Here is a 27,454-nt window from a genome sequence, read left to right as displayed (position 1 = left end):
ACTCCTGTCTTTGTGCTGACCCCAAAACCCTGGGCCACCCAGCTAGCTCCATTCTGAACACGGCTGTCTGGGCTGCCCGCCTCCTGCCACCCCAAGGCTCAGCCTAGCTTTACTTTCCCCGCATCTTTAGCGGCCTGGGAACCTCAGGCCTCCCCTTTAATTGTTCTTTAGCCTCTGGGAACAGCAGGTGGTACAGAGTCACACTACCATGAGCACTATGAGTGAGGAGACAAGTTCCCGTTAGTCTGACGAACTGTCAGAAAAGATGCGTTTTCCTACTGAAGCTCTCTCCCCGGTGCCTCTGCGAAGGGGCAGGTACACGCCATTTCAACTTTTGTCTGTCGCTTATTTCTAATTATATGTAGAGGAAAAGAGCTACAGGAAATGCTGCAGATGTAACAACAGCTCCCTTCACACACAACGACTTCACTAGGCAAAGGAGTACGTCTCTGTGGTACAGCTGTAAATGCAAAGCTGTATTCTTTGCTAGTATAGTGCCAAGCACCTCAGAAACACACAGTGCTCCCAGAGAGAGCAGGGCAATCCCGGTGTGTGTGGGGACTGGATGGGTGGGATTGATACACAGGTGAGAGCAGCTGAGTCACACTCAGTGAAGCGGAGAGATCTGGGACAGAGGAGTACTGCAGAGCGATTCAGCTAGGCTGAGAGGAGATTTTATTCTACTTCTCTATGAAATCTCATCACCAGCCACAGAAGCCCAGACTCGGAACAGACTTTAGGCTGAAATTAAAAAGATGAGGAAACCAGCCATTCCCCTGCCGCCCCAGTCAGCACAGTCACCCAAGTGACCCAGCACCCAAGAGGAACAAGCACATGGAGAAGAAACAGCAAATAGAACCCAGGGAAAACGGATGTGAAACACAGAGGAGCTGACTGGGAAAGTGACCTTGCTCTTTGCTGAGGGCATCTGCCCTACGATGAAAGCAGCATGCAGCCCAGGCAACCTACAGGACTCATCAGTGCTCCTGGACAGCCAGACAGCCAGAGTCACAGGAAGTGCCTCCTCCCACCTTTGATTACTATTATGGTTGCAGGGATGCATCTGGTGTCTAGACACCATGGTGATGGGATGATTAGACAAGCAGTGGGTAGAAGAGAATAATTCAGAAAGGATGAGCTGGTGAATGAGGGAAGATGAAAATGGTCAAAGATGTCCTGACGCAAACAGAAACAACTTGTACCCAGCCATGAAGAGAGCCACAGAGAGACAAGCACGGTCTAGCAAGCTTCATGAGCCAGAAGAACCCAGACCGTGTGCAGGGACACAACCCATCTGATCTCAACTGCCTTGCAAGGACAAAGAGGTGACATTGCATTTTCATAAAGCACCACTTCCAGCTTCAGACCAGCATTTCCCTGATCACCTAACAACAAGTAGATTTTCCAACCAAGCACAGAACAAGGGTACTTGGGGAAAGGTCGGGAGGCTAGAAGGGCCCAGAGCCCATCTCCTGTCAATTGTAGGTGACTGTGAGGGCACTGCACAGAGAAGTATTGCTTACAGATCTGACGCTCAGTGCAGTTCATGCTCTGTCAGCTACCCTCGCCACCTCACCCAGCTCTGTCACACACCCTTCCCACTCTCACCACCAGCACTCACACCCACCACAGTCATTTAGAGAATTAACAGAAAAATCAAGGACATGATGCACAACGAGCTCTGCGAATGCAGTGTTAAGGGTGAGACATTAATCACCAAAAATGAAGCTCTTCCATAGGTATTTCCAGTGTGCCCATTACCTTAGTATCTTGGCACTGAATAGGAAGGTAAGAACCCCACTACATTTAGTCTGTAAGAAGGCATCTGCTCTCCTCATTCCTTTATGCAGCTGCTGGTGGCATCCTATTGCTTGTTTGCAGAAATGAGGCTGATTTGTTCTTTCAGTTGCTGCTGCTGAGGAGGAAGGCTTGTGCGAAGAGCTGCCTGCAATGAGCTTTGAACTGCAGCTCTACTGGTCCCACTGTAACTGCACCTTTGCCCCATTGCATTGATGTGCTACTGCAAAAGGGCCTATCACTACACGGGCCCACAATGCTGGCATGGGACACATTAGTCAAGAAATAACTAGTATTGTGCCTGGGACAGAAAAGTCTTGTGGCTAGAGCACAGGACAGGGAATCAGGAGACCTGGATTCTGGTCTTAGCTTTGCCACAGGCTCTCTGTGTGGCCATAGCTGTACGATACTGTCCTACCTCAGAAAGGGCACAGAAGGCTTAATTCATTACTGGCTGTAAAGCACTCAGACCTCCAAGGAGAAGGACAAGGTATTGTTAATTATTACAATGCCTCTCTGCTCCGCTTAGCTGCACCTATGGAGCATGTTGCATGATGACGTGAGGAACAGTCTACTGCGATGCATAACCAAAAGGCAAGGCCACTGTGGGAACCTTAACTCTGCACTTCCTGACAGGGGTGATTAAAATCTCTGACTCTGAGTAACATTAACACTTTCTCAAGGAATTGAGAGAACTTGGACGGTTTGCTCCACTGGCTCACAGTGTGCTCACCAAGCTGCACCCACTAAGTACCCCACTTCAAACCTAGATATACACACAAGGCAAGTGCAGCCAGTGGCAGCCAGGAAGCAGGGACCCAGCTCTTGGACTGCCTTTGCACTACTCAGCTGTAAAACAACTAAAAATCAATGGAGCTGCTCATTGGCTCAGCCACTTTCTTGCTTCCCTGAGTAGGAACACGCACATGGCAATCCAACCAGCAGGAGGCCAGTGCACCAGCCCAGCCCAGGCTAGGGTGTCAGTGCTACACATTTCCAAGAGACTTCAGCGCAGCTGGAGAGACAGACAAGGAGAGCTAAGCCCCAAAAGGCTGCATGCACAAGAAAAGCCCGTCAAACGAAACCCCAGCAACGGCGTTAGCCCGCTGTGGTATAGCCCAAGGCAACAGGATGCCCTCAGCATGCAGGCTCCAGGCCAACAGAGAAAGGGGCCAGAGCCAGGATACCTCCAGGAAGAGGGTTGCATTTGCTGAGCTATGCTGCCCCCTGGAAGAGGTGATGTGCTAAACAGTGACACCAAACCTCTAACTAGCCGTTTTTACAGCGCTACAGGCAAATGACAGGACTGCACTTCAGTCTTCTTGGTGATAATGATAATCAGCCTAGTAATTTGTCCTTCTCCAGCCTTTTTCATCTCACGGTCTCAGCCAAAGGGCTTTACTAACCCGATGGCCAGCCCCCCGAGGCTGGTGTCGTTAGCCCCATCCTACAGAATGGGAAAGGAAGGCACAGAGAGGGAAGTGACTGGTTCAAGGCGCGCACGGAGGGAGTGGGAAGCTGAGCCGAGTCCCCTGCTCAGTAACATACAGAACACACATCAGGGCTAGCATGCGTTTCCTGTCCAGAGAACGAACACTCAGTATGTGGCCTCTCTGCTGAGCACGCCAACCAGGGGCCAACGGTGGGGGCTTTATGATGCAGGGAACAGACTCAGGATAACCATTTTCAGTCACCATTGCCTTGCCTGGATTTGAAGTAGCATCTAGATGAGAAAGGCTCAGGAATCGGAATCTCTTCCCCAATTCCGAGAGCCATAAATAATATAACAGCTATTTTGCAGTATTACCCTCAATCCTGGAGTGAGGGGACTTGCCCTCTCCCTCGCCTGCTCTTCTCCAGAAATGAAATACCGCTTCCCCACAGATTGGGAGCATGTGGTGAAGTAGGTGCCTCACGTACGCATGGTCCCAGCACACCAGAGCCAGCACAGAGGAGAGAGCACTGCTCAGCGCCAACCTTGCCTAGTGTTAAAGCTGGTTGAGAAGGCAACCAAGGAGGCAACGAAACAGTTTAGATTAGTCTATAAAAGAGCATCCAAAATCCTGGCACCTGTTCCCCTAGGACAGCAGTTGTCTCCCCGCCCCTCCAGTGAACTTGTGCTCCTGCTTCATGTGATCAAGGGCTGATGTTCTCTTAGGTCAGCATTAACTCTCCTGTGCTTGGCACAACCTCATTAGGAGGAGAAACAGCACCACATAGTGGCAAGCCAGAGCACTCCTCAACCCCCCTGTAGTCACTATGCTAGCGGAAAGAGCCGGAGCGTAGGGAAAACACGAATGAGGATGACAACAGAGGAAAGAATGAAGGAGCAAATATAGAAGAACTTCATGCACTGATCCTGGTGTAAGATGTTCTTGCCTTCTTAGCTCTCCTCACTTTCACTTCTGTATCTCTGGCAGCAACAGAGAACACAGGCCAGTGGGAAAAGCCATTCCCAGGCCTTGTGTTTCAAGCACATGCATCAATCCAAGTCTAAGATGAAAAGCAGGCCCCCAGTCTGTGCTGACTTGCCAGCAAGCTGCATTTCAGAAGGGGCATAGCAACGCCATATGCAGAACGAGGCTACAGTATGCTTAGTGCAGCTGAAGACAACAAACCAGTTCTAACAACGAAACGATCTTTGTGGAGCTCTTGGTCCTGCCCTGTGTGAAGAGCATGTCTCCCACCCCTAGTCAGGTATCCCCTTGCAGCTGTCTCCGGAGAGGCTGCTCAGAGCTCTTATGCAAGGTCTCCTGCATGCAAGATATACCAAAAAATGTTTGCATTCCTAGAGAACGACAAAGCTCCAAGCAGGTGTCCTCCTAACAACTGGCTTGTTCAGCTTACAAATTCATGGGCCATATCTGAGTAATAGAGTTCGTTCAGACTCACCCTTGCTAGGGACAGAGATGGGACCTGTGAGAGATGCCTTTGGTTTAGTCTTTCCCTTGCAAGAGGAAAGGAAAGTATCTGGCTTCCAGCACAATAAACAACACACATGCTACACCTACAATAGAAGTTAAATCTCTGGCTTTCACCCTCCCTGAGCACGACTCCGACCAGGTGGCTCTAGGGAAAATGTCCCATTTCAGGAAAAGTCCCAAAGGCTGGAGGATCACCAGCAATCCACAGCTCCTAACTGCCGACCTCCCCATTTCCCATCGCTTTGTGTCACCTCAATTAAAGCCCCTCAGTGGAATCTTTTTGCTGCCTCTTCCATCTGTCTCTTGACAATTCCACGAACAGCAACATGACCACATGTTACCAAAGAATAGGTGATAACATGCCTTAAACACAAAAAGCACAAGGTCACCAGCTCCTTAGCCTGACCCAGGCACTGCTGGCATAGGAGAAGCCAAAACGCTGGAATATTTAGCAAGAAGAAAGCAAAACAGATGCAGTGTCATTCAATTGCATTCCAAACATAGGACACCAAAGACAACAGCAGTATTCCACAGTACTCACATCACTGGGGCTGAGGTTCCCAAGACCGTTGTCCTGCTCAGACTCCCTGCCGGATTCGTGGCCATGGGAGCAGTGGGGGTGGGAAGGATGAATCCAGATCTCCAGCCGAGTGGCGTCGTCTCCAACTTGTCGGAACGTGGACTTCTTGCCCTTGCCCCATCGGCTGGGGCTCAGTTCCAGCACCTGATGCTGCTTCTGTTCCATCTGCTCAGCCTGTGCAGACAAGACACAGAGATTCAGAAACCTCTGGGATCATGGCTCAGGAAAAGTACATTGTCATTTCATTTACCGGGAAAAGAATCTGTCAGAAGCCAGCAGTTCCCCAAGCCTGCAAAGCACAGCAGTTCACTGCCTGCTCTATTGTTTGGCTGCTGGTGTTCAGTAACCTCAGCACTGGTGAAAGACGCTAGATTGAGTGCCCAGGAGTTTGAAAGACTTTATTCAGCCACGAAACACGTACACAGCATGAGCAGTGCACTGCCAACTTGTCACACCTCTGATCTGGAGTGTCCACCTCTAAGGATGGGAGAGGAGGGGAGCTCAGACTCCATGGCCCACCTGAACTCTTGACTTATTTGATAAACCCAAGTGTTGGTGACTGTCATGAGGTGGATCCCTGTCTCACTAGGAACTGGAGCAACTTTCACTCATTGCTTAGCTAAGATGCCCTGTAACCAGTGACCCAGAGATGAAAAAGCTCCAGAGCTTATCAGTGATCTCTTGAAACACTCACTGCTCTTTGGAGAGAAACAGGAAAAGAAGCTTCACGTTGGCAGCTGAGTCTTCTTTCCACCCTCAAAAGTGATTTTCTCAGAACTATGCAAGAGCCAAATCCATACCCAATAGCCATTTGCCAACCCCCCCACCAATCATAAGAACGGCCCTACTAGGTCAGACCAAAGGCCCATCTAGCCCAGTATCCTGTCTGCCGACAGTGGCCAGGGCCAGGTGCCCCAGAGGGAATGAACAGAACAGGGAATCATCAAGTGATCCATCCCGTCGCCTATTCCCAGCTTCTGGTAACAGAGGCTAGGGACACCATCCCTGCCCATCCTGGCTAATAGCCATTGATGGACCTATCCTCCATGAACTGATCTAGTTCTTTTTCGAGCCCTGTTATGGTCTTGGCCTTCACAACATCCTCTGGCAAGGAGTTCCACAGGTTGATTGTGCACTGTGTGAAGAAATACTTCCTTTTGTTTGTTTTAAACCTGCTGCCTATTCATTTCATTTGGTGACCCCTAGTTCTTGTTATGAGAAGTAGTAAACAACACTTCCTTATCTACTTTCTCTACACCAGTCATGATTTTAGAGACCTCAATCATATCTCCCCTTAGCCATCTCTTTACCAAGATGAAAAGTCCCAGTCTTATTAATCTCTCCTCATACAGAAGCCGTTCCATACCCCTAATCATTTTTGTTGCCTTTTCCGGAACCTTTTCCAATATATATTTTTTGAGACGGGGGCCACCACATCTGCACACAGTATTCAAGATGTGGGCGTACCATGGGTTTATATAGAGGCAACAAGATATTTTCTGTCCTATTATCTATCTCTTTCTTAATTATTCCCAGCATTCTGTTTGCTTTTTTGACCTCCGCTGCACACTGAGTGGATGTTTCCAGAGAACTATCCACAATGACTCCAAGATCTCTTTCTTGAGTGGTAACAGCTAAATTAGACCCCATCATTTTATATGTATAGTTGGGATGATGTTTTCCAATGTGCATCACTTTGCATTTATCAACATTAAATTTCATCTGCCATTTTGTTGCCCAGTCACCCAGTTCTGAGAGATCCTTTCGAAGCTCTACACAGTCTGCCTGGGTCTTAACTATCTTTAGTAATTTTGTATCATCTGCAAATTTTGCCCCCTCTCTGTTTACCCCTTTTCCCAGATCATTTATGAATATGTTGAATAGGACTGGGCCCAGTACAGACCCCTGGGGGACACCACTATCTACCTCTCTCCAGTCTGAAAACTGACCATTTATTCCTGCTATTTGTTTCTTGTCTTTTAACCAGTTACCGCTCCATGAGAGCACCTTCAGCATGTCCCAGTGCTAGAGCAATACACCCCTAGCACTCATCAGGAAGAACCTGCAGTGTCAGCCAGCCCAGCTCCAGGACATGGCAGGAAGCATGATCAAGGAGGGAGCAGCAGCACCTGCAGTATCAGGCAGCCCCGCACCAAGACTCACCTTGCGTTTTGTCTCTTCAAACAGGCTCATGAGGCTCTCCTTGGCAGTGAGGATGGGGTTGCTGGCGGCCAGGCTGCGCATGTAATAGTACACAGCATCCAGCTTCCTCCTCTGCAGAAACACAACCAGAGACACAGCCCACATCACTCTGGAGCATGCCGTATGAGCCCAACCCCAGGCCACTCGTCACCCTGTACCTCTTGGCACACCCACAGGTGCAGATTGTCATTCACAGCTAAAAACAGAGTAGCCACGTCCTGCTTCCAAAGCACATCCCAGACGCCATGGGACCTTGGACACTCCCCAGGGGAACATATTTACCTGCAGTCACCAGCACCAAATCCAAGCCTCCATGCACCTTGAGGAGTGCAGCTAAAACATCAGACCAAAGGCCACAGGCCCAGTGAACCTGGCACTGAAATGGGCCAGTTTAGTTGGTGACCATAGAGAGTATCGACAAAGTCCCAACCTCACACTGCAAGTCTGTCGGTCTATGGGATTTGCTTCCCCCCCATTCCCATTGTATCTAAGCACCTCCCAATCCTCTCCATACCCCTGTGAGGTAGGGAAATGCTCTTCTACCCATCTTACAAACCAAGGCCCAGAGAGACTAAAGGACTTGCCCAGGGTCACAAAGAAACTCGGAGGTGCTGCTGGAGGCTGAACCCAAGACTCCAAGCCCCAGGCTAATGCCATAACTACTGGACTATCCTTCCAGTCAGCATCTCCTTTGCTGCAGCGGGGACCAGGGCTATTTGTGCGGGTCATTACTAAAGGGTGCCCCAAAAGGCTCTGTACCCGCCAAGACCCACTCGGGATTTAGAGTATCAGAGGGGTGGCCGTGTTAGTCTGGATCTGTAAAAGCAGCAAAGAGTCTTGTGGCACCTTATAGACTAACAGACGTTTTGGAGCATGAGCTTTCGTGGGTGAATACCCACTTCGTCAGATGCATGTAATGGAAATTTCCAGGGGCAGGTATATATATGCAGGCAAGAATCAGGCTGGAGATAATGAGGTTAGTTCAATCAGGGAGGATGAGGCCCTCTTCTAGCAGTTGAGGTGTGAACACCAAGGGAGAAGAAACTGCTTTGTAGTTGGCAAGCCATTCACAGTCTTTGTTTAATCCTGAGCTGATGGTGTCAAATTTGCAGATGAACTGAAGCTCTTCTACTGTCTGCCATCAAATACACCCTTTCCATGAGCCTCCCTTCCCAGAAAGATTAACAAGCCAGACAGCAGAACCACCTCACTGGCAAAACCTACCCCAACTGCTGCTCTAAAAACCTGCATGCTAACGTCCCCAAAGAACACGCTGCCCTGTGTCTTTCCCCAGCCCACAGCCAGCTGGCTCAGGACAGGACTGTTTAGAATGTGAGCTCGCTAGGACAGGGACTGTGTCCTCAGGGGTGGGATCAGGCAGGACGAAGGGTAGCCAGCCAGCCACCTTCACACACTAAACTCTAGCAGATCCTTGCAGGGTACAGAAATGTGGCACATATGGCTAGAAAGGTTCCTTTGGTTAGAATTATAGGCACCAAATTCAGACTTACACGATAAACTCTCAAAACACAGCATGCAACTGAGCTGTAACTGCCCCAGGCCCAAGAGCTGCAGACAGGCCAAGGACTAGAGCTCCTGCTGCCCATATCTGACTACACGTCCCTCTTACTTACGGTGCCCTCATCATTCATAGCACGGCCCCATCACTGGGCGACAAGCATGGTGCAGACGCTCCCCCCCACACAGCCACCTCCCCGGGAAAGACATCCTCTGTCACCCAAGAGGCCACACCGCGTCTGGTCCCACATGCACAGAGAGGCTCTTACCGTGTAGATAGCCAGCAGGGCCAACTGATTGTATGGACGGCCATTTTTGGGGGCAATGTGCTGAGCCTTCAGATACCAACTGAGTGGGGAGAGAGAGAGACAGCAGGTGACTAGCAAGACACTGCAGAGACCCAGACCATTATTAACACCACAGAGAATCCTTCCCTTCATTTGGGGCCCCTTTCATCACTGGCACATCCAAGGGGGGCAGGCCCTCTGCCCAAGTGGCAAGGGCCTGTGAGCGCATGTGCAGCCAGCACATCTGCTACAGCCCGGTTAAGTCCCTTTGAGAGCTGTCGTCTCCAGACGGGCACATGATGGAGAGGGACCAGCAGACGAAGTGTCGTGTGACTGCCTGCTGCAGATCAGGACAAGGAATGCTCCTTGCTCACTCTGGAGAAGATGAGGGAAGTGTCTCCCGGGGCACCCAGCAGGAATCATAGAATACCAGGGTTGGAAGGGACCTAAGGAGGTATCTAGTCCAACCCCCTGCTCAAAGCAGGACCAATCCCCAGAAAGATTTTTGCCCCAAATCCCTAAATGGCCCCCTCAAGGATTGAACTCACCTCCCTGGGTTTAGCAGGCCAATGCTCAAACCACTGAGCTATCCCAGGAGGGAACCAGGTAAGGCGACCCAGTGGAAGCTGAAAAGGACTCTGCTGGCTGGGACCACGTGTTTTGCACTGTTTTGGATCCCTTTGTGATGGTAAAGCTACCCCGGAGGAAAGGACCGGACTGGTATGGTAGTTTGCTCTTTATTTTACATTCCCTAGCGGATGTATCTGCTCATCAGTGTACACCAGTCTATTCCACATGCCTCTGTCCCAGGGAGAGGGCTGGTCAGATGAGGTGAGCCTCCTATTCCTCTCCCTCACCCCACACAGAAGAGTTCCACAAGAACACCAGGCAGGTGGTTTCCAAAAAAGTCAGAAAGCTGCAGTGGCTAAGCTAGTTCCCCTGCTCTGCACGTTGTCCCTGACAGACAAGCCCTGCTATGCTTCAGGGCTCGAGTCTCTTTGCTCCTCATTGTCAATGCCACATTATCTGCCGTACATGCTGGGCTTTGCCTTGCCTACAGCTCTGATCAGAAGAGGGCATTTATCACAGGCAAAAATAGAGTGACAAGAGCCAAGAGGTGCCACCAAGTCGTGCTGCAGCCAGAACACACGGATGTGAGACCCTCCACTGGTGAGAAGCAGTCAGCAGGAGTTCAGCAGAAAACAAGCCAGCCACACTGTCAGACCCAACAGTCTGCACAGCCATCACTTCAGAGACCAGCACAGCACAGCTTCCATTTTAACACTCCCTGACAGGGGGCAGAATCCATCAGCCAAACAAGCGTGCTTCTTAGGTGGCAGATTAGTCTGTCCAACATCCCCTGCATCCTTCAATCTTGTTGGACAGTAATCAAATGGGAACATGGAAGCTCTGCATTGGCCACAGGCATAACTGGGTGTGAAATGAGGTGATGCCCTTGTAGCTAGGTACGGTAATAGCGCTGCTTAGAGCTGAGGGGGAGGGTACATTACCTGCGTGCTTTCCCATAGTTTGCTGTGTCGTTCGCTTGCTCCCTGTACCGGCAAATATCCCCTTGGCAAATCATACACCTCTGGGCACTGATCAGCGCGTACTTCACCTTGCAAAGAAACATTCAATACATGCTGTGGAAACTCTGCAGCCGTTGCTCACCTGTAGGCGTGCAGCACACAAGGACTCCACACGCCCTCAGGGAGACGGGAGTTGCTGTTTAGCTGGAGTTCTTGTGAAAGGTGCTGCAAGAAAGACTAATTTTCTCATGGCACATGTTCAGCAACAGCACCAACTCCCCTCCCCACTCCCAAAACCGTGCCCTACTCCTGCCCTGGAGGAGTCAGGGGAGTGCAGGCTCCATGGCTCGTTCAGGCCTTGGGCTCTCTGCTGAGACTGCCTAGCAGGGGATAGTTGTGACACCTACCCACTAGGAAATGGAGCTGGTCTGAGAACGCCACTTGCTAGGTGACCCCACTCCTGCTCCACTGCCCAGGGCCGACAAGCTCCTAGGTCACATAGAAACGGCACTGCTGTTCTCTCTCTCCCATCGCTGACCTGGCCTCAGTATAGCTACAAAGAGGATGTTCAATAAATGAGACACTGATCATGGTTCTTTCTAACACCTGCTCCCTCTCCCAGCCCTGGTCTGAGTGCTGGGGCAGGGCAAAGTTCTTCTCCTTTGCAAAGAAATGGGCCCAATAAACACTGGAGCTGTTTAACTCTGGGTTATCAGAACAACTGAGCAAATATTGCTGAGAACATGCTGTCATCGGCATAAAGAGCCCCCACCTCCTGATGATGCCATGACAGTTATTTCATCAGCGAGGGCTCAGAGCTCTCATGGGAGACACGTCCTGGAAGGAAAGCCTACTTACCATCTTCCGCAAGGGCTTGCTGCGAATGGCCATCCCATCCATATAATCCTCCAGTTTGAACTGGTATGACACCTGCAGCTTCTGAAGCAAATTGTCAAAGAAAATAGTGCCCTGCAACAAACAAGCAGACAAATGGGATGTCCCTCAGTGATCGTGAGCACAAAACCAAGGTCTGCCAGCCACTGCTGGGTGGAAGGCAGAAGAGAGCCCGCTCCCTAGGGATTTGTTTCTTTAAAAAAAAAAATGACCTTCTTCTAGGATCTGTCATCCAGGGATCTAAACGCATCTAACAATGACATCTTTGGAGGCAGATCAGTATTATCTCATTGTACAGGTAGGGAAACTAAGGCCTGGTCTCCACCAGAAAGGTGCAGTGGTTTAATTAAAGGTGGGATTTAAACCAATTTAATTCAATCAGTAGAAAAGTCTGTGAACACCCTTATTTAGTTCAGTTTAAGCTACGCTTATTTTGGTTTATTTGAAACTAATTCCTAACTGACTTAAACCAAAACAAATCAAGCCTGTTTAAACTATAATAAAAAAGAGGGTCCACACAGCTGTTGCACCAGTTTAACTACATCAATTTAAAATCACACCTCTAGGCTATGTCTACACTACACAGCATGCCACTGTGAAAAGCAGGCTGAGTTCACATCGCAGTGTGTAGCTACACGAGTCAGTGAAACGCTCTCGAAGAGGCGAGACAGTGGGAAAAGACTGCAGCAACTCACCCCTGCCAGAACCTTTCCCTGCTGCTGGAGACTTTTCAGACGGCAAGGACAGGCTTCAGCAACAAAAAGCCACCACAGCCCCTCCCCGCGGCCGGGAAGAGCTCCGCGGGGGGCGGCCGGGAAGAGCTCCGCGGGGGGGGGGCGGCCGGCGGAGCCCTTCCCCGCGGCCGGGAAGAGCTCCGCGGGGGGGCGGCCGGGAAGAGCTCCGCGGGGGGGCGGCCGGGAGGGGCTCCGCGGGGGGGCGGCCGGCGGAGCCCTTCCCTGCGGCCGGGAAGAGCTCCGCGGGGGGGCGGCCGGGAAGAGCTCCGCGGGGGGCGGCCGGGAAGAGCTCCGCGGGGCGGCCGGGAAGAGCTCCGCGGGGGGGCGGCCGGCGGAGCCCTTCCCCGCGGCCGGGAAGAGCTCCGCGGGGGGCGGCCGGGAAGAGCTCCGCGGGGGGCGGCCGGGAAGAGCTCCGCGGGGGGGCGGCCGGGAAGAGCTCCGCGGGGGGGTGGCCGGCGGAGCCCTTCCCCGCGGCTGGGAAGAGCTCCGCGGGGGGCATGTCTGTACGTGTCCAAGCTATGTCTCACCGGCTACACTGCTACTTACACCAGTGCTAGTGAGGCTATATGCAGATGTACAGGACACACTGCTGAAAAGAGCATGCCGTGTAGACGTACCCTTAGTTAAACTGGTGCAAGTTTCTCACCTAGACAAGCCCTGAAGAAGAGAAATGATCTGCCAAGGTCATGCAGAACTGGACCAGAATGTAGGTGTGCTGACTCCCCACAGCCCTGCTCTAACTAGAGAGCCAGCCAGCCTCACACCCGTGGTTCTCTTCTTACCTCATCAAGGAGCTGGAGCAGTTTGTTCCGAATTTCCTGCCCGTTCTCCCCTAGCGGATCCTTGAGGAGCTGCCGGAATTTCTCAATCACCTGATAGAAGGCGTTCTTCCAGAGCAGCTGATCCACATTCTGGTTATCGGAGAACTCAATATCCATGAGGATGCATCGTTCATACAGTTGCAGCATCTCCGCTCTAGGGGACACAGACAACAGCTGACAACAGCAACTAAACAGCTCTGCCCCGCTGTGCTAGTTCGAGCGCAGACTCAGAGCTGCCAGGGAACCTTTGCTGAACTGCCCGCTACTTCCCCATCCAACACGAGAATGAGATGCCAGCAACCTCACGCTGTTCCACTAGACAGCAAACAAATCCCCTCACCAGTACACTCCTGCAGAGTGTCCCACACTTCTCCCAGTGCAGGAGGGCGAGTGTGAAAGGAGCCTCTCTCTGTTCCTTCTGGCCTGGCCGAGAGACAGGGTGCTCCTGCCACAGCCTCACTGCTGGGATCTCCCAGGCAGGAGCGAACCTGGGTACTGAGCAGGGAATGTCCAGACTTTCAATGACGATCCAATGCACAGAAGCCCTTCCCCCCCTGCTGTCTTAGCCCCCAAATACCTGTTCATTCTGAGCACTAAACTGATCTGTGCAGGCCAGGGAGAGAAAGACCTAGAGGGCAGGGAAAGCCCTGCCATGGAAAGAAGGGTGCACCAATCTGCCCTCCTCCCAACCAAAACTAAGTCACAAATGTCTGACAAAAACAGAGACTTTATCCCTGTGTCTCTGTTCCCCATCCCTCTTCATCTCTCTGGGACTAATGGCACCTGGGAACGTGGCACCTCCCCAGTTAGCCCACATGAAAGGGGGGAAGGTGAGCAAGAGACTCACTGTCATAGAAATCAGGGTCCTCCCCCCAGAGCTCTCCAATGGCCAGAGCAGAACCGTTCTCTAGATCTGGGACCATTCCAGCTGTAAATGACTCCACAGCCCTTGGGAGATGATCCCGCTGTCAGTCTACATGGCCTTTGCCCATCGTCAGCCCACTGCTCCAATGTTACCTTGTTGGCCCACCTCAGCGAATTCTGTTCCTTTCCTAGGTGTACACAGCTCACAAGAACTTGAGAAGGGTTTTGTCACTTAACTAAGCTACAATACACCTCTACCTCGATATAACACAACTTCGGATACAACGCGGTAAAGCAGTGCTCCGGGGGGGCAGGGCTGTGCGCTCCGGTCAGGGCCGGCTCCAGACCCCAGCGCGCCAAGCAGGCACGTGGGGCGGCATTGTCCTGGCAGGGCGGCATTTGGCTCCGGCGGACCTTCCGCAGTCATGCCTGCGGGAGGTCCACAGGAGCCCCGGGAGGAGCGGACCTGCCGCAGGCATGACTGCGGCGGGTGCGCTGGTCCCGCGGCTCGGACGGAGCTCCCGCAGGCATGCCTGCGGATGCTCCACCGGAGCCGTGGGACCACGGGACCGTCTGCAGGCACTTCTGCCCCGGCCGCGGGACCGGGGAAGGGCGGCGCAAGCGGCGCGGCGCCCTGCTTGGGGTGGCGGAATTTCTAGAGCCGCCCCTGGCTCCGGTGGATCAAAGCAAGTTCGATATAACGCGGTTTCACCTATAACATGGTAAGATTTTTTGGCTCCCGAGGTCAGCGTTATATCGAGGTAGAGGTGTATATACTGAGCTGTTTTCACCTCTTCTCACAAACAAGTTTCTCCAGTCCCCTCATTGTCAAAATCTATAGAAGTGAGTAACAAAACCCAGTGAGTAAGAGACCAAGGAGGCAGAAAAAGCAGGGTCTCACCCTGGCCCCAGACCCCTCTGCGTGCCCCACAGAGTACAGGCTGCAGTTCTTGGCTCTTGTTAGTGGTTACAGACTAACCCAGCACTTCCATATAGCCCTCTGAACCACAAAACAGCAGCAACCTTCAGACCAACAGTCCCATTTCCCTCCCCTCCCGAGACTGGTAAACATGAAGCAACAACACTTCAGCCAAGTCAGGGAAGCCAGACAACATACAGGTAAAGGAGTTCCCAGGGAGGATGCCTTTGAAAACACTCAGCAGGAAGAATGACAACAGAGTGACCCATGCCATCTCTTCTCCTTGGCCTAGGACTCCCAGTCAGATCCGGCTCTGAGCCGCCACACTCCCAGGCTGCCCATGCACAGTCATTCTCCTTGACACACGACCATTTGCCCCTCTGTGACGCACACTGTAACTTGTCATCACACTTCTATTTGCCTGCGCAGACTGGACTACCACCAAAGGTCTGACACAGTCTTTTCTGCACACAAGTGAGCTGTCCAGCGGGGGTGCTTGGCCCAGAAATATGTACATATTACCACTAGCATCTTCCGGCAGTTTGACAAGAGATAAGGTGCTGCTGCAACTGCTGTCTCAAGGATGGTCCTTTAAGATGCCCTGGAACAGCTAGTGCTGTCTGCAGTAAAACATAGCGAAGTCCTGTCACGTTCCTCCATGGAGCGTGGATTGCGAGAGTCCTGAAAACTCTAGATAGGTCTAGAAATTAATTCACTGGCTGAACCTGCTGCTGTCAGCTCTGAAAACAAGTGACCAGAGAAGCCCTGGAAACAAGGAGGTCACTGAGTGAACATGGAAGCTGGAGAGCAGGAGCTGTTGCTGTCATGAAGCTAACAAGGGTGCCAATTTCATTTCTTCCTCACTATGTGGCAGCATCAGGCCATTCCCCCTGGAGGGCACAGAGTTTAACAATGTCAGCAGTGAGAGGCTCTATTCAGTTCTAAAACTGCCAGCATTATCACATCATTATATAGCACCAGAACCCCCCCCGAGCGAATACCAGATGTGTGGTCCCTGCCCAGAGATGCTCACAATCAAACAGACAGTAAATGAATATAACAGACAGTCTTGTGGATCAGGCTTGGAATGCAAAGCCTGCTGGACAGAAACCAGGGACGCAGTCATCTTACCAGAATGGCTGACAGCATGTAAGCCAGGGCTTGCAGTCGCTCAGCTCCTAGGCACCACCAGGGCAGGAAATGCTCCAGAGCCAGGAGCCACTCCAGCAGCCCCTATCCTCCCCTCATAGCAACAAGATTCTCTAACTATAAAAAGCTGAGACTTCGCCACCAGCTCAGAGAGCTGCTGCCTGTGCCTTTCCAACGTCAGGCCACCTACTCATTTAAAAAGCTGCTTCTGCACAGCCAGTGGAAGCAAAGGTTCTCCCTCGGTTTTCTTCACTCAGTTACACACAAACCCATTAGCCCAACTGCAGACATGGCTTGCCACAGGCTAGGCACCCATCCACCCCCACCGCTCTGGAATGTAGCTGGGCCGTGGGCAGTCCCTCCCAAGCAAGTGCCCAAGGACAGATCAAACATTTGAGGGTGGTATTTCTGCAAACATTTACCCAGTGGGGATGATGCTGTAGCTCATCCCCTCTCCTAGCCCCACACAGCATAGCCCAAAGTGAAAGCTTCAAACCTCAGTTGTGCCATCTTCTCAAGACCCTCGGGGCTGATGCGGTCTCTGGAAAGCAGGTTGCTGAGCTGCTGCTCCTGGTTCCCAGCCTCTCGCAGGAGTTTGCTGAGCTCCTGCTGCTGTATGTTCCTCATCTGCTGCTCCATCTCCGGACTCAAAGGGGTAGAGGGGAGGGGGCTGCAGATATACTGCCCTGACTGGCCTGGATATCCAGGGTAGTAAGCTCCTGGGTAAACACTGTTATTGGGGCCCATCTGATATTGCAAAGAATACCCTCCATAAGGATACTGAGGACCTTGGCCTTTTGGACTGGGGTAATAATAGGGGTTGTCAGAGTTCTGAAATTTGTAGTAGGAGGCCTGCGACTGGCGCGCATCCCCCCAGGAAGTGGGGCTCACTTCATCGTCAGTATCTAGAAAATGAAGCTGTGAGGTCTGGCTCTTCAGAGCAGGTTTTTGGTCCGGGTTGTTTGGATCCCACAATCTGCGCATAGTGCCTCCACGGCCCCTGCCTCTGGGCCCCTTGCTGCCACCACTCCCAAGCAGGAGCCTGGGCCCAGACTGGGTAGATTCGGGAGAGCCTGCAGCACTGGCAGAGAGGTCTGTGTTGGCAGGTAGGATGAGAATCCCACGGCCTCTCCCTTGAGGCTCCCTGCCCTTCACGTCCACGGCCTCTAGGGAGTCACTTACATTAAAAGCCTTTGGAGGCTTTTTCTTGTCTGTCTGCGCCACACAGATGTCTCTGTTCACAGTCGTGTTATTGAAGGTGATGCGCAGGGCTCCCTTGGCCTCCTTCCCATTGCTGCTCCACTCACTCTCACTTTGAGAAGCTCGGCTCTGCTCTGGGTGCTTTCTCTCTGAATTTCTGCTGGCACCAAAAGCTTCTGTCTCCCCAATTTTGTCATCTTCCAGAGAGTCAGTGGAGGAAGCAGAGAGCTGTTTTTTAGGACGGCTTCTCTCTTTGGCCCGCTCCTGTCGCTTCTTTCCCCCATCAGCCAGTGGGATTCCATCTGTGCTGTTGTTGCTCCCTGCTGAGCTTGTGCTGCAGGTGCGGTATCGGCTCCTCCGTTTGTCAGAGCGGGAGTATCGCTTTGTAGATCCCAGCTTCCCCTGGATCAAGTCATCACTTGATTTCCTGACCCTGTCAGCCCGCTCTACCTCCCTTCCTTTTTCTCCCCTTGTGCTTTTCACTCCCTCACTAGTCAGGCTTCCCTCCCTCTCCTCTCTGTTCAGTTTAGTTCTGCTGCTGTTGCTGCCTTTCCCGATGTCCCTTTCAGTCTCTTCATCTCCTTCAACTCTCAGCTGTTCCATCTTACTGACAATTTCATCATTGGCTGGCTGGCTGGCTGCCTCCTTGGCAACAGTCTGCAGGCGTTTCCCAGGCTGATAGATCTGCTGGTCCGGCTTCTTGGTTCTCCTGATGATCCTGGGACACCAGTCATCTGAGACAGAGTGTTTATCCAAATTCTCTTGGCTCTGAAAAACAGCTTTACTTTCCATCTCTCCATTTCCCTGGGAGGGACCATTCTGCTTCTGGCTGTCACCTTTGCTGAGATCACCAGTGACCTGAGATCCCCCTCCAGTACCAGCAGGATCTTTGTCACTAGCAGTTTCAGCCTTGGATTCCTCAGATCTGGTCCCTTTATATGCTGAGGCTTCCTGTTTTAATAGTGTGTGTTTGTTCCTAAGCCGGGAGAGGCCAGGCTTGTATATTTCAAGGTCTGGACGCCGGTTATCTTTACGATGCCTGGGCTCCTTCAGTTCCTTCATGTTCTCTGTAAAGAAGAGATAAAGAGGTGGGGGTTATTCCAGTTATGGAACAGCAAAGCAGGATAAGAGTTAGAGAGACAGAAACATTAGAGAAATGTGAAGAGTCTTTAATGGTCTCAGGGTCGCTGCAAGAGGGGAAGAGGTTTTAAAATTGAGACTATCAGAGCTGAAGTTCTTTATCTGGGTATTATGTGATATCACACAGAGTGGGGTGAGAAATGCAAGAGCAGGACGCAGAGAGGAAACCTATGACTCTGAGCCTGTGGCCTTATTTCAGGATACATATTGTTATTTGTTAAGTACCTCCAATGTACCCCTCACTGTACAGAACACATGTACAAAACAGCCTTAGCCTCAAGCAGCTTACGAGCTAAGAAACAGACAAGATACACTGGGAGACTTAGAGCAGAGTGCAAGCTAAGGGTTTTGTTGCTGCTGTTTTCCTGATTTCACCCTCTGCTCTTCTGATCTGTCTGTTGGTGGTACATGTGCCTTCCCCTCTGCAGCTCTTGCCATTTGGAACAGCTCCCTGTTCTTCCCTGCTTCATTTACATACATCCCATTTCAACTCAGCACTGAAGACTTCTTTTCTCCTGGGCCCACAACTCGTTACATTTCTCTCTGTGTAATGATATTAATACTAGAAGTACTTAAAAGAACACAACTGACACGAAAAAGACTATGTAAAATAATGCCATCACATGCAGCAGCATTATACATTATTCTTATTAAATATGTATCTTCGGCTGGGGTTTTACATCATATTATAGAATGGTTTCTACTTCAGACCAACTGAAAACCACCACGAAGATGGCCTCAGTCGTACCTAGCAGAGGGAAATCACTCAAAGCAAGAACACACCTCCCTCTGAAGCAAACATACTGAAAAGTACAGATCCTCTCTCACTAATCTCCTCCCACAGCAGCCTAACCAATTCATTGACAGGAACAAATGAAGGCACCTCAGAGGCAGTTCTGAGGTTTCTGTCATTAGAACACTGGATAAACTGCATCCATGACGACAGAGCACTGATGGGAGAAGCTTCTGAAATGGGAGTGGTGAGGGTGGACTTTTTCTGGAGACATTTGTCCCCTAGATAGTTGGGCACAGTTTGTTTAGCTGCATGAAACTTGATTTTAGAATTTCAGCTTCCCTAGTTTCTCCTTGGATGATTTCATACCCCGCACAAATTAACAGAAGTAGCTTGATTGCTGTGACACCACCATAAAACCATGTGGTATTATATTGCTTTCACTCTAACCAAACAACAGTGCTGTCAAGATATGAGGATGTCAAGGTAGTGGCTGCACTTCTAGATCAGTCTCAAATGAATCTCACTGACTAATAATTTGAGGATAGTTAGGAGGAGATGCAGCAGTCCTGACTCTCACTGCTTTAACTTTGACAGCCACGATGCCTGGGATAACTTACAGGTAACGACGGCATATAATCATAATCATCAAGTAGCCAGTGCAGCTTTCTGTGCTGCACTAGCTGGCGCCCGCTGCCGAATCTCCATCACAAGCAGCCTTGGATAAAAAACAATTCAGCATCTGTGAAGCCAAAATTCATAGTCTCAAAGCTCCATTCTGCTCATAATACTTCAGAGCAAAGAGCGTTAATCATTTCTGTAACACAGACATACACTTGCCTTGCTCATCACATTAGCTGGCTCAAAACCAGTCAAGAAATTCAGAGGGAAAGGACTTATGGGCCATCATGCCATCCAACTAACAAGAACAACTAATTTGTATATCACACTTTTCATCAGTAGATCCCAAAATGCTTTACAGAGGAGTGAAACTAGACAATTTTTCAGATGCTTTGGATATTACGGGCTACACAGAAAGCATCTGCCAAGCCAGAATCATTCAAGCCCTCCTACAGCCACTACCTGACAATCACAAAAGGCAAGAATATTTGCAGGGAAGCAAACAGAGATGGGCATTCTGAAAGCAGTGACGATGGGACGGATTGCCTTTAGTAATCCTTTGCATTTATCTAGCAGTTTTCATCTTCAAAGCACTGTACAAACCTTAATTAATTAACTACTACAACCCACTCCCTCTTCACCTGTCCCCAGGAGGCAGGTAACCCCCTTTTGCAGATGGGGAAGCAAATGGCAGAGAAGGTGACTGGAATTCGTTTACTGTATGTGCAGTGCTATACTCAGAGACCTCTGGGAATGAGTTCTTGGGAACACTGATATAGTGGGAAGCTGCTGCAATAATGGGCAGCCGTGCGGCAAAATGAAATGGATGATGAACCACACCAGCAATGAAATGGAGACCAGCAGTGACGAGCACAACATAAGAAGCCGGCAAAGATGAGAATGCAGGCCAAGAGCTCTGCAGAACCTAACTGGTCACCACTGGCCAGCAGCACAGCCTAAGCAAGCTCTGCACTTGGAAGCGGGCAGAAGGAACTTAAGAGGATGCAAATATACCTCTGCTGGGACATGCAGCTTTCAGAATACCATACATGGATTATTGACGTTAACTTCTCATGAACACAGTGTTTCTCAAACAGGGAGTGCAGAGACTCTTACAGGCAAGTTGTGCAGCTACTTCTGGCCCAATAGTGAGAGCAGCTATCAGTTTTCACAAATTTAGGGCTAGCTGCAGCCCAATACAGACTCTTTTCAGCATGTACAGAGGTTTTCTGGACTTGAGCATCAAGTAAACTCCAGACCCCTCTCTGTGCCGTACATATTTCAATGCTGAGTGTTCCTTTGATGTAAACTGAACTCCAACAAGGGAGAGGTGGCCCTCACATAGGATGACAAAACCAAACTGCAAAGAGAACTGGAGAAGTTAGAGCACAGAGAGCTGCACACAAGAAGGGGAGATTCAGTCCAGCAGCCTTGCAGCAGAAATAAATTCAGATCCAGAACAAGGCTCTGCAACTAACCAGCTGCACCCAGCACAATAAGGAACTTTATTTTGAGAGGATGTGACCCATGTAAAATCACACTTCTGCCACAAAACTATTTATTGTTACACGTAGCACCTCACATTCCTGAGAGAGAAAGTGTTGCGGGGGGGGGGGGGGAATATTCTCCTGTGTTTTCAGTTTGTTTACTTGGCACATATTGGGCATGGTCAGTGTCAGGTTCCCGTGCAGAGTCAGCGCGTCCCCCCGCTTTGGCGGGTCTGTCCCAGACCCAGAGGGCAGACAAGCATCCACAAGGACCTGTGGCCGTGACGGCCCCGTACTGGCAGGGCCGGGGGGACCGGGGCGGGCGCGGATCCCCGCGGCACCTTCAATGCGTTGTTCGGAAACTGGCCCGATCCCGAGCTAAGCCCCCTTCGACGCTGCCCCAGCAGGACCCCCCAGGCGAGCCGCGGGGCTCGCGCGAGCCGGCAGCCAACGGCTTCAACGCGACCTGCGAGCTCGCGTGCGAGCAGCGCGCGGCCCCGCTTCCCCTCGCGGCGGGGCCCAGCCCGGGGCTCTACGGGGGGAGGGGCCCAGCCCGCCGGGCCCTGAAGTCTCACCTCGGCCCCCGCCCCCCGGGGCCCTCCCCAACGCCGCCAGGCTCCCCCTCAGCTCCGCGGCCGAGATGCGCACCCGCTCCAGCTCCGCCGCCATCTTCGCTCCCGCCCCGCCCCCTACGGCCCCACTCCCGCGGGAGGGGGCGGACGGCAACCGGGCGGGCCCAAATCCTCCGCCCCTAACGCGCATGCGCTAAGCCGAGAGGCTCCGGCCTCCCCAGTGCACACGCCCCCTCAGCCCACGTGCCGCGGCGCCCTCTGGCCCGCCCCGCGGCGCCGCTCACCCTATCCCGGGCCGCCGCGGGCATTGACTGACGGGAGCTCGGAGGTCCCAGTGCGACAGCGCCGGGACCAGGCCGCAGAGCGCTGGCGAGAGCGGCCCCGCCCAGGTGAGCGCCCCCGTGCGGCTGCTGCCCGCGTGCCGGGTCTGGCCCGGACCCGCCCCTCACCGTGGCGCGGGCTGCCCCGGCCCGGGCCGTACAACCGAGAGCCCGCGCGGGACTGTAACGCCCAGCGAAGCTTAGCGCCCGGGGGGGGGGGGCTGTTACCCCTGTGCACCAGCGCCCAGGGCGCTACGGAGTGACCGAGCCTGGACAGCCAGGCCGAAGAGCAGCACTACAGGGAGCCCAGCGCAGGGATCGCTCCTGGGGGACCCCCGCTGGAGAGGGGCAGGGGCAGAAGTGATTCAGGAAAGCAGATTCCTATCACCGTCTCCCCCGGCTGTTCCAACTCGTTCAAACTAGTGCAGATCACTTGGGGGAAGGATCTGCCCAAGTCAGTCACTCCAGCAACAGTACCACTGAGGAAACCTCCTATTGCCAGGGGCTACTGCAAACAGGGGCAGGGCTGGGCACTTACACTGCACCGCCGTTTGAGTTCCCAAGTGGCTCCTATGCACCCCTCTGCCCCATTCCTGGGCTCTTAGTCTGTTTCCATGTCTCAGTTTCCTCTTTCCCAGGGCTTCGGGAAGGGCACTCGCAGCATGGTGCACAGTAAACTAGGAGCACTGTTTCTCTCTGCCAAGTCCACAAACAGAAATATTTACTTATAGTAATAGGCAAACGCTATTCAAATAGAGCTGGTGCTTACCTTGAGTGTTCACAGAAAGGCAGAGTGTGACATGCCACTGGATTTCTCTGGTGAAAGGTAATCCTGTGACACCCTCCCTGCATACAAGCCATCGCAGTAGCTGGCTCATTTCATGCCATAGAGAACACAAACATCTCTGGAGCTGGCTCTGGCACTAGTGCACAGCTGCAGGCTGTTGTGACAACCATCCTAACCCAGAAGCAAAATTGCTTTCATGGACTTTCCTTTTAAATTTCAAATTTGTCAAGTGTTTAAAACTTAACCTCGCCCTGTGTTTTGGGCCCAAAACAGTGTCCAGACACATCTAAGGAGACTGATTTGGAGTGGAGCATTAGGAGCCCCTGTGCTCTTCTGCACTCCTTCCATGACTGGAGAGGCAGGCTCCCTCCAGCAGTAGGATGTGTTTCCAGCCTCTCTCTCCCCCTCCTCAGCTCATGGAACATGTCCTCTCTGTACTGCATCTCGCTGGCAGATGTTGAAGCTGCACAGTCAAGTCTCCATGGCCTTATCCACCTCACCCCCATCCTAACCAGTTCCAGCCTAGACGAGTTAGCCGGCCACAGACTCTTCTTCAAGTGTGAGCTCTTCCAGAAGACTGGTTCCTTTAAGGTAAAGCTGACACATTAGTGGCACAGTGCGGGGGGGAGGGGGGGGGAGCAGCCTGACCCACCCTCCTGCCTAGCTCTGCTATCTCAGAGGAAAGGGTACAGGGTCTGACCAGGGTTGGATTTGAGAAGCAATTGCGCAAATACAAAAGTGTGCCCTATTAGCATCTGTACAAAGGGAGAATCGCTCATTTCAGCACTTAAATGCTGCAGAACATGCAGTATAAGTCCACTGGCAGGTTGGCCCTCAGGCCCTGCCAGCTTTGGGGACAATTCAACTCTAGTTCCAGAGCAATAGGGACTAGAAATTACCGTTCCTCTACCCCCAGGAAACAAGGCTGGTGGCCCCTGTCCACTTCCTACTGGGCAGCCCCCACTTACAAGCACTTCTTGGCAGCCCCAGTGCCAGCCCCAGGAAGAGATGGTTCAGTGGGTCATTACAGACTCTGAGGACTCCTGCAGTTAGGGGCTCAGGGGGAGGAAGGGAAGTGGCATTGGTGCTGTACTGGTTCCACGGAGCCACAGCTGCCACCTTGCTGGGGAAAGCAGCCATTAAAAGGGGTGCAGGGGAGCAGCTTCTCCACCTCCCCTTGCTGCTCTCAGCTAGGTCACGACAGCAGCAGCAAACCCTTGCCCCATCTGAGCATGGAGAGCCGAGGCTTTGCCTCCTTTGCAGGTTCACTCAACCTGTGGTCTCTCCCCAGATCCGAGGCGCACTGAATGCTGTCAGAAGTCTGGTTCGGGCAGCCCAGGGCGATAGAGAGCAGCCCAAGGCTGTTGTGACACACAGTAGTGGAAATCATGGCCAAGCTCTTGCCTTTGCAGCTAAAGTAGAAGGTAACAGGGAGCCAAATTCTTGGCCATGTGGGGCTGGGGGCTCCTCACTTGCCCCTTCATTTCTCCAGCAGCAGAGGAGCTGCTGAGACCAGTAAGGGAAGGGCAGCCCTTTGCTCGGGTCTTTCAGCTGGGGCTTTCCTGTGAGAGGTGGCTGGTTAGCCTAGGGGAAGCCTGCCAGTGCTCAGGAGCGGAATGCCACGGCATAGCTCTGGCTCCCAGCAGGCTCAGCATCCATCCTGCAGCTCAGTCCCTGCCTGACTTAACTACACATGGGGATTCCTTGGAGTAAGCAAGGCCCAGGTCTTTGCCACCCAGCCGGGTGGGTTATTCCCAGACAGGACTGTTAGCCAGCAGGGCCAAGTGTTTCCCTGCTTGGATGCATCCACAGGCTGGTGCAGATAGAGCCAGGAACTCCCACTGCAGCAACACGGGGTCTAAGAGCTCTAATGCAGTTTCAGATCCCTGTCCTGCATGCACCACCACGGTGGTTACCTGCAAAGGGCCTGGTCACAACTGAGCTGGTTTTCTCTCTCGGGGGTATCCTCTGCTCCACGTCTGTCCGACCCACTCTCAGACGAGCAGGGGATGTGCCTCTGTGGCCGGGCCCCCGTCATTATCCAGTCCTTTCATTCCACAGGGATTCCTGCCTATGTCGTGGTGCCTCGCACAGCGCCACTCTGTAAGAAAGCTGCCATCTGCTCCTACGGAGCCAGGCTGATATTATGTGAACCCACTGACAAGGTAATGGGGAGGGAGGGGGGCAGCACAGCAGGGTATTTTGGCTTTGTTCACACATGGGGGCATTAACAATTTTTGTGCCTGGTCTGTCTCCCCAGTCCCGAATGGAGGTGGCAGCTCGGACAGTTCAGGAGAAGGAAGGTGTGATGGTGCACCCCAATCAGGATCCTGCTGTGATTGCAGGCCAAGGCACTATAGCACTGGAGGTACTGCAGCAGGTGAGGAGACCTCCTCCCCTGGTACTATTCAGATAAGGCAGGAGAGAACAAGCAGGGGGACACATCTGCTCTTGCTGCAGAGAGGTCAGGGCAGCCAGAGTTAGTCCATCAGGACTTGGAGCCAGCCTCCAGGGAGTGAGCCGTTTGGGAGCATGTCTGTGGTTCTGAGAGCACTCACAAGACAGCGTTCGTCTCTTGGTCTCTGTTGTGCTAGGTACCCCAGGTGAATGCACTGGTGGTTCCCGTTGGAGGAGGAGGGATGGTTGCTGGAATAGCAGTGGCCGTCAAGGTAAGAAATCTCTCCTCAGGAATGGGGGGACTGAGGAGTTACTGTGCCCGAAAATGAGCATTTCACCTTGTGAGGAGGAAGTTCTCTGATTCACACAGCATCTGAACTCAGGAGTCTCTCACGCAGCTTGGATTTGTAGTTGATCCTCTCTGTATTTGGATCAGGAGATACTGTAGAGTTCGTTAGCACTCTCCCCTGCAGGTCCAGGTTGCAATGAAGGCAACCAGGACAGATCACTGCAGGCGACACACACTCTAGTTTAAACCTCATGCCACGATACAGAATAAAATGGTGCCACTTCCAGCAGGAACAGAGGCAGATGGGAGATACTGGCAGCCTGAGGACAGCTGGGCACTCAGTCATCCTTTAGGGCTGAGTTGCAATGCCGAGTAAGAAGATTAGTTGCCCTTAGGAGCTCGCCCTCTGCCCGCAGTAGAAGGAACCTGCTCCTGGCTCAACAATGATTGCTCTCTGATTCGTCACACCAGCAAATGCCAGACACACTCTTCTGGAGGGGAAGATGCCATGGCAGGCGAAAGGCCTGCCCCAGCCCAAACTGCTACAGAACATGGGAGTTAAGGCACAATGAGGTGGCCTGGCTTGCCGTGTTCACCAGCAAGTTCCAAACTCATCCCCCGCTCTTCCTTTGGGCAGGCTTTGAGACCAGACATAAGAGTGTATGCTGCTGAACCATGCAATGCAGATGACTGCTACAGGTCAAAGGTGACAGGGGAACTCACCCCCAACCGCCACCTCCCCGACACCATAGCAGACAGTGTTAAAACCAGCATTGGACCCAACACCTGGCCTATCATTAAGGATTTGGTGGATGACGTGCTGACAGTCACAGAGGAGGAGATCCAGGTAAGCATTAACTCCAAGCACCTCCTTGCTGTAATGGCCCAGCCCTCAGGCACAGGTGCCTCCATTTACACATAATGTCCTCCCTCCACCACCTTGCCCTCCCATGCTGTAGCATGAAGCAGGAGTCGTGATCCCCTTCAAAGGATGATCGCTCTCTGCCATGCTGGCTGGGCCTCCTCCATTTCCTCCCATGGCATTCTTCAGCTCCACAGTAGCAGCCCCAGCTGCCTGTCACTTTAGGGGTGCAGTAATTTAGGGTCCCAGCCTCTTCCCATAATTGTTATTGACAGATGCCCACAGCTGTGGCCTGTGCCTCCCCAAAGCATCACCCACAAGTCCATGACAAGGGATGTGTATCATGCTCAGCCCCTCGCTTTAAGCAGTGGGGGATACCTAAGGCTTAGAACAATATTTACCAGCACAGTAACTGCTCTTCTCTCTGCCCCAACAGCAAGCAACACAGCTGGTGTGGGAGAGGATGAAGCTGCTTATTGAGCCAACAGCTGGAGTGGGAGTGGCTGCTGTGCTCTCTGAGCAGTTTCGCTTAGTCTCCCAGGAAGTGAAGAACGTCTGCATTGTACTGTGTGGAGGAAACATAGACCTAGGCTCCCTGGCCTGGCTCAGCCCACCTGGCAAAGGGGCAAATGGAAACTGATCAGCCTCCAAGGAGTGAGAAACTGGGCTGTTTCTTAGAGCCTGGTGCTGTGTTTGCACAGTGGGGCCTCTAGGAGTTACTGTAATAATAAAAAAACGACATGAGCAAAGGGATTTCTAAGGAAGTGGGGAAACCTTGTCATCTCAAGGAGCAGCTGGTGCTACTCTTAACCTGGAACAGTTGGGTGG

At 52.3% G+C, this 27,454-nt stretch overlaps 2 protein-coding genes across 11 annotated transcripts in view; one reads left to right on the top strand and one right to left on the bottom strand.

Annotated features, from left to right (window-relative positions):
* SMG6 (SMG6 nonsense mediated mRNA decay factor) overlaps positions 1–22,187 on the bottom strand; it is a 143,250-nt gene extending 121,063 nt beyond the window's left edge. For 2 of the 8 annotated variants that reach the window (XM_044994256.1, XM_044994257.1), the window contains exons 1-8: positions 21,975–22,119; positions 16,715–18,485; positions 13,248–13,440; positions 11,696–11,806; positions 10,820–10,926; positions 9,291–9,369; positions 7,465–7,575; positions 5,263–5,475 (exon numbers count right to left, since the gene is read on the bottom strand). In XM_044994256.1, the coding sequence (XP_044850191.1) occupies positions 5,263–5,475; positions 7,465–7,575; positions 9,291–9,369; positions 10,820–10,926; positions 11,696–11,806; positions 13,248–13,440; positions 16,715–18,485; positions 21,975–22,068 (2,679 nt within the window). In that variant the 5' untranslated portion in view covers positions 22,069–22,119. Of the gene's footprint in view, positions 1–5,262; positions 5,476–7,464; positions 7,576–9,290; positions 9,370–10,819; positions 10,927–11,695; positions 11,807–13,247; positions 13,441–16,714; positions 18,486–19,306; positions 19,475–19,911; positions 19,933–21,561; positions 21,720–21,740; positions 21,763–21,974 lie in introns of those variants that run through there. The other 6 variants (XM_044994260.1, XM_044994262.1, XM_044994263.1 and 3 more) reach the window with 6 other exon arrangements.
* On the top strand, positions 19,516–27,370 carry SRR (serine racemase). Of its 3 annotated transcripts, none has more exons than XM_044994284.1 (8): positions 19,516–19,538; positions 23,492–23,669; positions 24,370–24,502; positions 25,140–25,243; positions 25,339–25,458; positions 25,673–25,747; positions 26,402–26,611; positions 27,063–27,370. In XM_044994284.1, exons 2-8 carry the CDS (start codon positions 23,502–23,504, stop codon positions 27,264–27,266), a joined length of 1,014 nt encoding a protein of 337 aa, XP_044850219.1. In that variant the 5' UTR covers positions 19,516–19,538; positions 23,492–23,501; the 3' UTR covers positions 27,267–27,370. The 3 variants fall into 3 exon arrangements, with proteins under 3 accessions (XP_044850219.1, XP_044850218.1, XP_044850217.1); XM_044994283.1 differs by lacking the exon at positions 19,516–19,538 and adding an exon at positions 22,227–22,360; XM_044994282.1 differs by lacking the exon at positions 19,516–19,538 and adding an exon at positions 22,455–23,117.
* Positions 27,371–27,454: the final 84 nt, after the last annotated feature.

The sequence above is a fragment of the Mauremys mutica genome, chromosome 19 (genome assembly GCF_020497125.1).
Source record: "Mauremys mutica isolate MM-2020 ecotype Southern chromosome 19, ASM2049712v1, whole genome shotgun sequence".
Lineage (NCBI taxonomy): Eukaryota > Metazoa > Chordata > Testudines > Geoemydidae > Mauremys > Mauremys mutica.
The sequence above is the reverse complement of the archived record's forward strand: the minus strand, read 5'-3'. Positions and strand labels throughout refer to the sequence as shown.

Coding starts and splice junctions, on each gene's coding strand:
- SRR (XM_044994282.1), top strand. CDS start 23,092: ATGCCACTGGATTTCTCTGGTGAAAG. Junction 23,670..24,369: donor AGAAGACTGGTTCCTTTAAG/GTAAAGCTGACA, acceptor GTCTCTCCCCAG/ATCCGAGGCGCACTGAATGC. Junction 24,503..25,139: donor CTTTGCAGCTAAAGTAGAAG/GTAACAGGGAGC, acceptor TTCATTCCACAG/GGATTCCTGCCTATGTCGTG.